This window comes from Cebus imitator, unplaced genomic scaffold (assembly GCF_001604975.1).
Source record: "Cebus imitator isolate Cc_AM_T3 unplaced genomic scaffold, Cebus_imitator-1.0 Scaffold67, whole genome shotgun sequence".
In the NCBI taxonomy this organism is placed as follows: Eukaryota; Metazoa; Chordata; class Mammalia; order Primates; family Cebidae; genus Cebus; species Cebus imitator.
The window spans coordinates 5,573,522-5,581,300 of NW_016107382.1; the positions used below are offsets into that span (position 1 = coordinate 5,573,522).

At 32.1% G+C, this 7,779-nt stretch overlaps 1 protein-coding gene across 2 annotated transcripts in view; it reads right to left on the reverse strand.

Moving 5' to 3' along the window:
- Positions 1-1,644: 1,644 nt before the first annotated feature.
- Positions 1,645-7,779, reverse strand: part of GLIPR1L1 (GLIPR1 like 1) — a 45,065-nt gene continuing 38,930 nt past the window's right edge. The window contains exons 5-6 of one of the 2 annotated variants that reach the window (XM_017530637.2): positions 2,222-2,248; positions 1,645-2,117 (exon numbers count right to left, since the gene is read on the reverse strand). In XM_017530637.2, coding sequence (XP_017386126.1) covers positions 2,026-2,117; positions 2,222-2,248 — 119 coding nt within the window. In that variant the 3' untranslated portion in view covers positions 1,645-2,025. The remainder of the gene's footprint in view (positions 2,118-2,221; positions 2,249-7,779) is intronic. The other variant, XM_017530638.2, reaches the window with a different exon arrangement.

The window sequence follows — 7,779 nt, forward strand, 5'->3', positions numbered from 1 at the left end:
AAAAGAAAAAAGAAAAAATCAGCCTAATACTCCACAATGGAGGTAAGGAAGATTATGTATGGAATACAGGAGACCCCATAGAGCGTTTCTTAAGTTTTGCCATGCTATGTGATTAAGGTCAATGGGAAACTATAATAACCCAGTCCAGGCAGGACTACTAATGGCCCAGACCCTTCAGGAATGAAGATTTGGGTCACTCCACCAGGAAAAAGTTTCATGACCCACTGAGATGCTTGCAGTGAGGGGAATACAGGCAAACGGAATACAGAATGAGTAGTAGAACGTAGTCATCAATGCAACCACACGACCAGTTGCAGAAACTAGGACTGTAATTGTCATGAATATTTTCTCCTTATTTTGTTAAGATTTTGTTAAGAATATGTTTGTGCTTGTATATGCTTGTACTAAGAAAATATCTTCATTTTATTCCCTTTATTTTTCCTTTATCATGTCAAATAAGATTTAGTGACTTCATTTAGGCATTTAAGTGTTGTTAACTTTATGTAATAGTATTTAGTCTAAGAATTAGAGCACTTCCAGTTGTATGAAGGATAGCTGTATTATGTTAGACATAATTATGACCTTATTATTGTCTTTATTTGGAGATACATGATTTCAGGAGATGTGTATTTTTCAAGCTGACAAGAAGTAGACTTGTGATGATTAGTATTGTCAACTTAATTGGATTCAAGGATGCAAAGTATTGTTCCTGGGTGTGTCTGTGAAAGTGTTGTCAAAGGAGATTAACATTTGAGTCAGTGGACTAGGGGTAAAGCAGACCCCCCCTTGATGTAGGTGGGCAACATCCAATTGACTGCCAGCATGGCTAGAATAAAGCAGGCAGGGGAAGATGAAAGAGCAGACTTGCTGAGTCTTCCAGCCTTCATCTTTCTCTTGCGCTGGACACTTCCTGCCCTCAAACATCAGACTACAGGCATTTTGTCTTTTGGACGCTTGGATTCACACCAGTAGTTTACCAGGGACTCTCAGGCCTTCAGCCATACTCTGAAGGCTGCACTGTCAGCTTCCCAACTTTTGAGATTTTGGAGCTTGGACTGAGCTACTGCTAGCTTCCTTGCTCCTCACCTTAACACATGGCCTATCATGGGACTTCACCTTTTGATCATGTGAGTCAATTCTCCTTAATAAATTCTTTTTTATATATGCATATATCCTAGTAATTATTTAGAAAGCCCCGACTAATGCAATAGCTGAAGGAAGCTGGAGGTTGCCTTAGTTGAGATGAAAAAGATCCAGAAAATTTACTCTGTAGGAGTCAACAATTCAGCATTGATAATTTTGAAAACTGAATTTCTTAAATTTTATGATTTTTTGTCTTCAGACAAAAGAAATGCCAGAATTGAATAATTCTCTGGTTTGTAGAAATGTTGTTACTTATACTAATTTTGTATGGCTTTTAAAACATATGCTATTAACATCCTGTTATTTTCTATTGGACACATTTAAAAATAAATCTCCTAGAAGAGTGTGACTTTAATTTGCAGAACATATATTTACCTTTTAAATGTTCAAAATTTAGTTGATTTTCCTTTTGAGTTTAATTTATTGATTTATTCCCCAACCATTGATTATGAACATAATGTATAACATTACATGCTATCAGAAAAATTTTTCCTCAGTAAAATTGTGTTTCTGAATGATGTTGATGGTATTCTTAAAGGAAACTACTGGTTTATAAGAAACTATCTAATATCTGAAATACCTTTTGTTCCCTAAATGTACTATAACTAAAGTGACAATCCATTCTCATTAGAAAATTAAAGAGTGGAACACTTTTGATATACATATGGTTTTGTAATTTAAAAAAAAACCTCAAGACTTTATTCTACTGTTTATCCATTTTCCATACTGCAATATATTTTTTTGAGTTAAAAACAAATATTAAATTTAGGTATCAGGCAAGAGTGTGAAAGAGTCAATAAATAAAACGGATGATAAGTTATATTAAGCAATTAAATATTCCTTTATTTTAATATTTGAGAATATTTTTGTACATAAATGATGTTAAAAGATTATCAGAAGAAGAATAGCTAAGCTGAACGGATTAAAGTCTATCTGCTGAGGTGCTTTCCCCAATGGCTTCAGAAATGGATTTTCTGTCAAAAACAAAAGTAATAACAAAACGAGAATAGTTAGTAGTTCAATTCATGTTCCATTGGAGGAAATAATTTAATCAATACTAAAATATTTCGATACATACGATTAGGTACAATAAGTTGTGGAGTCCCTAAAGGAAAAATAAAAATATTTTAAAATATTGTAAAATAAGAAAAGATATTTATTTGCTTTTATGGCTTTTAGAATAACACAATCAACTAACAAAAATTAGTTTGCCTTTTTAACAAGAAAATGAAAGCTTCCTAATCAATCCTACAGTACTTGGATATCTTTATGTTGCTCCCTACCAACAGTGTTATGTCAACAAATATTTCTAAAACACCTCTTGGTTGAATGCACAAAAGTCAAAAACAGAAAAAGCTATAAAGTAGTTAGCTTTATTTTTCCCTCTCTTTTATGCCCAATTCAAATCCCTGAAGAAACGTAATTTCTTCACCTTGAATTTTTTGTATGCAGAGCTATTCATTAAAAATTGCATTCATTTCTGTAATGGTCCTTACTCCAAATATTTATCAACGTTTTTTCCACATCAAACTCCCCCCCACCACCACCAGTTTACCATTCTGATAGCATCCAGCACTTCATTAGGAAATCATCTACTTAAAAAAATTAATTTAATTTTTTGACTTTCTACTACATATTAGGCATGATTCTAGCTTTGGATATAATGGCTACCAGAAAAAAATAAAATCACTTTCATTGTGAAAAAAATGAGGAGAGAAAAATCTATAATCAATTTTAAAATTAAATAAATAAATAAAATGAATAAAAATGATAATGTCAGAGAGCAATGAATGCTACAAAAATATAAACTGGATTAAATGATAGAAAATTAGGAACTTAATTATAGTAATTGCTAAAATGTATTGAGAAATTACTTTTTGGGGGACTCAAATAATTTTGTGTAATGAATCATATTTAATTCTCTTAATCACCTCTTGAGTTAAACCATCTGACTCCAAGGTCTATATATTTAACTATTATGCTATATTTTCTATCTCTCAAAATAAGAAGCCAACCAAGCTAAAATATGTTTTCTGATAAAGACTGATCAACAAAAAAGAGAAAAAGCACAAGTCAAAAGTTAAATAAAACATAACTACACATGGAATACAAGTAAAAATATAAGAGCATTTCATGGAAATGTGGATAATATAGAAAATTTTCCAAAGTCTTCCTCAAACCCAAATATCCCATAACCATTAAAAAATTAATCAGTAATTAAAATGTACACATAACACACATTAGAACAAAATACCTTTCAGAGAATGCCTCCTAAGAATTCAAAAATTAAATAATCAGAATCCTAAGCAAACTGTAACCAAAATACCAAAGGAGGCATTATTTTGAAAGGCCAACTTTTCAAAATGAGATTAATACAAACTTGAAGTCAAAATCATGTAAGGAAAAATGTAGGAGGAAAATTATATGGCCAAACACAATTCTAAAAATAAATGCAAAAAAATTGTAAATAAAAAGTTAACAAGAATCTAGCCATCTCTTAAGGAAACCTCATGACCAAACTGGATTTATTACAAGAATGAAAGAATAATGTAATATTGTATTAATGGGCCATCGCTTAACTCCTGGTATCTATTGAAATTTTACAGTGTAGCTGTGTTATATTAAAAGTCTTTTGATATAGTTTATAACATTAAGACATTAAAAAGAAAGAAACAGCATTATTTCAAGTGATGCGGGAAAAAATTGTTAAAGTTAACATTTATTCAAGTTGAAAACTCGGCAAAATAAGGAAAAGAGAAAACTTTTATAACCTGGCAATGAGGACCAATGAAAATAATCGAAAACAAACATACACAATGGTGAAACATTGTCTTTAAATTCAAGAATTATAGAATGGTGTGTTCACCATTACAGCTTATGCTCAACATTGCACTGGAGAAATGAATAAACTGTTGATATTTGTGAAATAAATAATGAATATAAAGATTCAAAGAAAGAACAAAACTTGCATTTTTTTTAATGGAAAACATGATTTGTCATATAAAATCCAAGAAAATCAATAAACTGCCAGAAATAATAAGAGAGTTTGGTAAAGCTGTTAATAGACTAATGTACAAAAGCATTTAAATTTATTTAAGCCAACAAAAGCAATTAGAAAATAAAATTCAAATATATTTATAGTAATCACAAATATATTTCACAAAGGAATATAATTTGATATGGAAGACCTTCCAGTGGTACAAGGTGTGGAGATGGAAGACGGATATACTGATGACTCTGACCCTGAGTAGGCCTAGGCTAACGTGTGTGTTTGTATTTTAGTTTTTAACAAAAAGTTTAAACAGTATATAAAAACTGTAAGTGGAAAAATGCTTATAAAATAAGGACATAAAGAAATAAAATACTTTGATGTAGCTATACTATATGTTTGTGTTTTAAGCTAAGCGTTATTACAAAAGAGTTTAAAAGTTCTTGTTTGGTTTTTTGTTTTTTCTCCTTGGAAGTTGTTGTTTAGGATACTAATTCTAGTTCAGAGGTGGATTTTAAAGGGTCTTCTGCATTGCCTTTTTCTTCTCCATTGCCTTTTTCTAAAGCCAAGGAGAACACCCTCCTTTTGAGGACCCCATTGGGTTTCCACTTTGGAGGTATATTCTAAAGTGTCTTCGCCATTATTTTATCTCCCAAAATGAATCTCAATTGACTTGTCTGTGCATTTGTGTGAGAAACATAAACTGTCATTTTCATAGATAAATGAGAGACTTAACTCCTCAGTTCTGAAGAGAAAAGACATTTTGTTACTCCCAGCTGCAAGCTGGCTCTGCATGACTGGGGGCTGAGTGGGAATGTCTGGGTGGTTAACCCACTTTGCCATGCGGTGGCCCTACAGGGAACCTTCAACAAAATTAGTTTTAAAAGACTCAATCAAGCAATGCATATAGAGCTGATCAGTTGGTATTTTTAGCCCTCTCAGAGGTGACAGACCTCTGGAGCAAGAAACTGAGACATGTTAAAAGGGTGAAAATGACTCTGGTAAAACACTGCATAGTCTCATCCACGATCAGCACACAGTGATCTACCACACAAAAAGCCCTAGGCCACAGCTCAATTCCTCCTTTTAAGAAAAAAACTGGAAACAATCTAAAAATGAGGAAAGACAGGGAGAAAGACTCACTTTGGGGCACCCTGTTAGTTATATGGTGCCTCTCCTTGCAAGTGTTTGTGTAAAATGAAAAAGTTTGAGGGCATGCCAGGTTTTCTAGTACTCCAACTAGTTATATATTATGGTCTGTTTTGCATATTTTGATCTAATGGGCAAATTACATCAAATAAAAATTCATAGCCCAAAGGTCAACCTGCAACTCTAGAGTTCCTAAGTTCTCTACTTGTCTATTTTCTTTTCTGCCTGCTTTAAATCTGCTGTTACTTTTCTACTGAGACAAAAACCACTGTTTAGATCCAATCTTCTTCTATTTTTGTAAACCAGTGAGTTTGTATTAATATCTTATGCCTAGAGTTCTGAAATAAAAGATACAGGATCTTTCTATGAATGTGCATGTGTATGTTTACATGTAGTTGCATGTATTTTGTTATGGATAGTGGCCACAAGGTACCAAACTGGCTTAAGAGTACTCATAAATCAAGTAAATAATAAGCCCACATGGTTTTCAAGTTCATATGACTTAAGTAAAATCTTTAATAAATAAACTGGCTTTAAAATTCTTGTAAAAGTAATATTAGAATTAGATTTGTAGTATTTTTGTTTCTGTTTATTGGTCAAATGGGTTCATACTTATACCTGGCAAATATTATAAGGTGTCAAAATTTTGTATAAGGTTTATAAAACTATAAAGCCAGCTCCCCAAAAGAATAATCTTGGCTTGTGTAATTTTTGATAATTAAGACATTTGATATTGTTGGTTTAAGTAAAACAGCTAAATACTGAATTATTGGTAAAATACCCACATAGTTAGTCTTAGGTTTATTTCTTGCGTAAACACCTGAAAATCATAGGCTATAAAAATGGTTAACAGAAAAATAATTTTAAATGATGACTATCACAGTTTTTATAAATACTCTAGGTGAACTATTAAATAAATGAATAAGGTAAATGTAATAGAGTAAATGTTTGTAAACAAACATCATAAAAATTTAGAATCTGAAGTTATATATATTTAATAATGGGTATTCATTAACTGGGTAACTTTCAGTTTGAAAAATGATAAAAACTTTTTTAAATGTATTGTTATTGAAAGGTAAATAATGTTTGTCTAATCCAAAGATTAAAGGTTATATTCAAAATAAGGTAAAAGGAACAAGGAAATGAGAGACTTAAAGAAAGTTATAGATATTAAAGGATATTTTTGGTAAAAAGTTAAAAAAACATTTTTGTTGAGAAATCATCTTGTATGGTAAACTTTTGTCTTAAAATAAAATATCTAGTTGTTTAAGAAAGAAGGATGTTTAAGACAAACAAGAAAGGTCAAGCATGTCAAATGGTCTGTGTAAGTCACAAGATTAGCACAAAAAAATTTAAAGCTTATGATTAAGTTCACCATAGTTGAAAGGAAATTTTAATAGTCTTTCTAGAAATTAGACTTTGATATTAAAATACACTAATACAACACTAAAAATTGGTTAAAACAAGATTTTATTAAAAATATTGATTTACTTTTAATGCAAGACTTTTTAAATTATACTTTAAGTTCTGGGGTACATGTACAGATCTTGCAGGATTGTTGCATAGGTACACACATGCCATGGTGGTTTGCTGTATCTATACCCCCATCACATACATTAGGCATTTCTCCCAGTGTTATCCCTCCCCAACCTCACTGCCCCCTACTGTCCTTCCCCTGTTTCCCCATTATCCAATCGCAGTGTGTGATGTTCCCCTTCCTGTGCCCATGTGTTCTTATTGTTCAACACTCGCCTATGAGTGAGAACATGTGGTGTTTGGTTTTCTGTTCTTGTGTCAGTTTGCTGAGAATGATGGTTTCCAGATTCATCCATGTCCCTACAAAGGGCACAAACACATCTTTTTTAATGGCTGCATAGTATTCCATGATGTATATTTGCCACATTTTCTTTGTCCAGTCTATCATTGGTGGACATTTGGGTTGGTTTCAGGTCTTTGCTATTGTAAACAGTGCTTCAGTGAATGTATGTATACTTGTATCTTTATAACAGAACAATTTATTATCCTTTGGATATATACCAAATAATGGAATTGCTGGGTCAAATGGAATTTCTATTTCTAGATCCTTGAGGAATCGCCATACTGTCTTCCACAATGGTTGAATGAATTTACACTCCCACCAACGGTATAAAACTGTTCAATTTCTCCATATCCTCTCCAGCATCTGTTCTTTCCAGATTTTTAAATAATCACCATTCTAACTGGCATGAGATGGTATCTCAATGTGGTTTTGATTTGCATTTCTCTAATGACCAGTGATGATGAGCATTTTTTCATATGTTTGTTGGCCTCATATATGTCTTCTTTTGAAAACATATCCTTTGCCCATTTTTGAATGGGTTTGTTTTTTTCTTGTAAATCTGCTTTAGTTCTTTGTAGATTCTGGATATTAGCCCTTTGTCAGATGGGTAGATTGCAAAAATTTTTTCCCATTCTGTTGGTTGCCAGTTCACTCTAATGATTGTTTCTTTTGCTGTGCC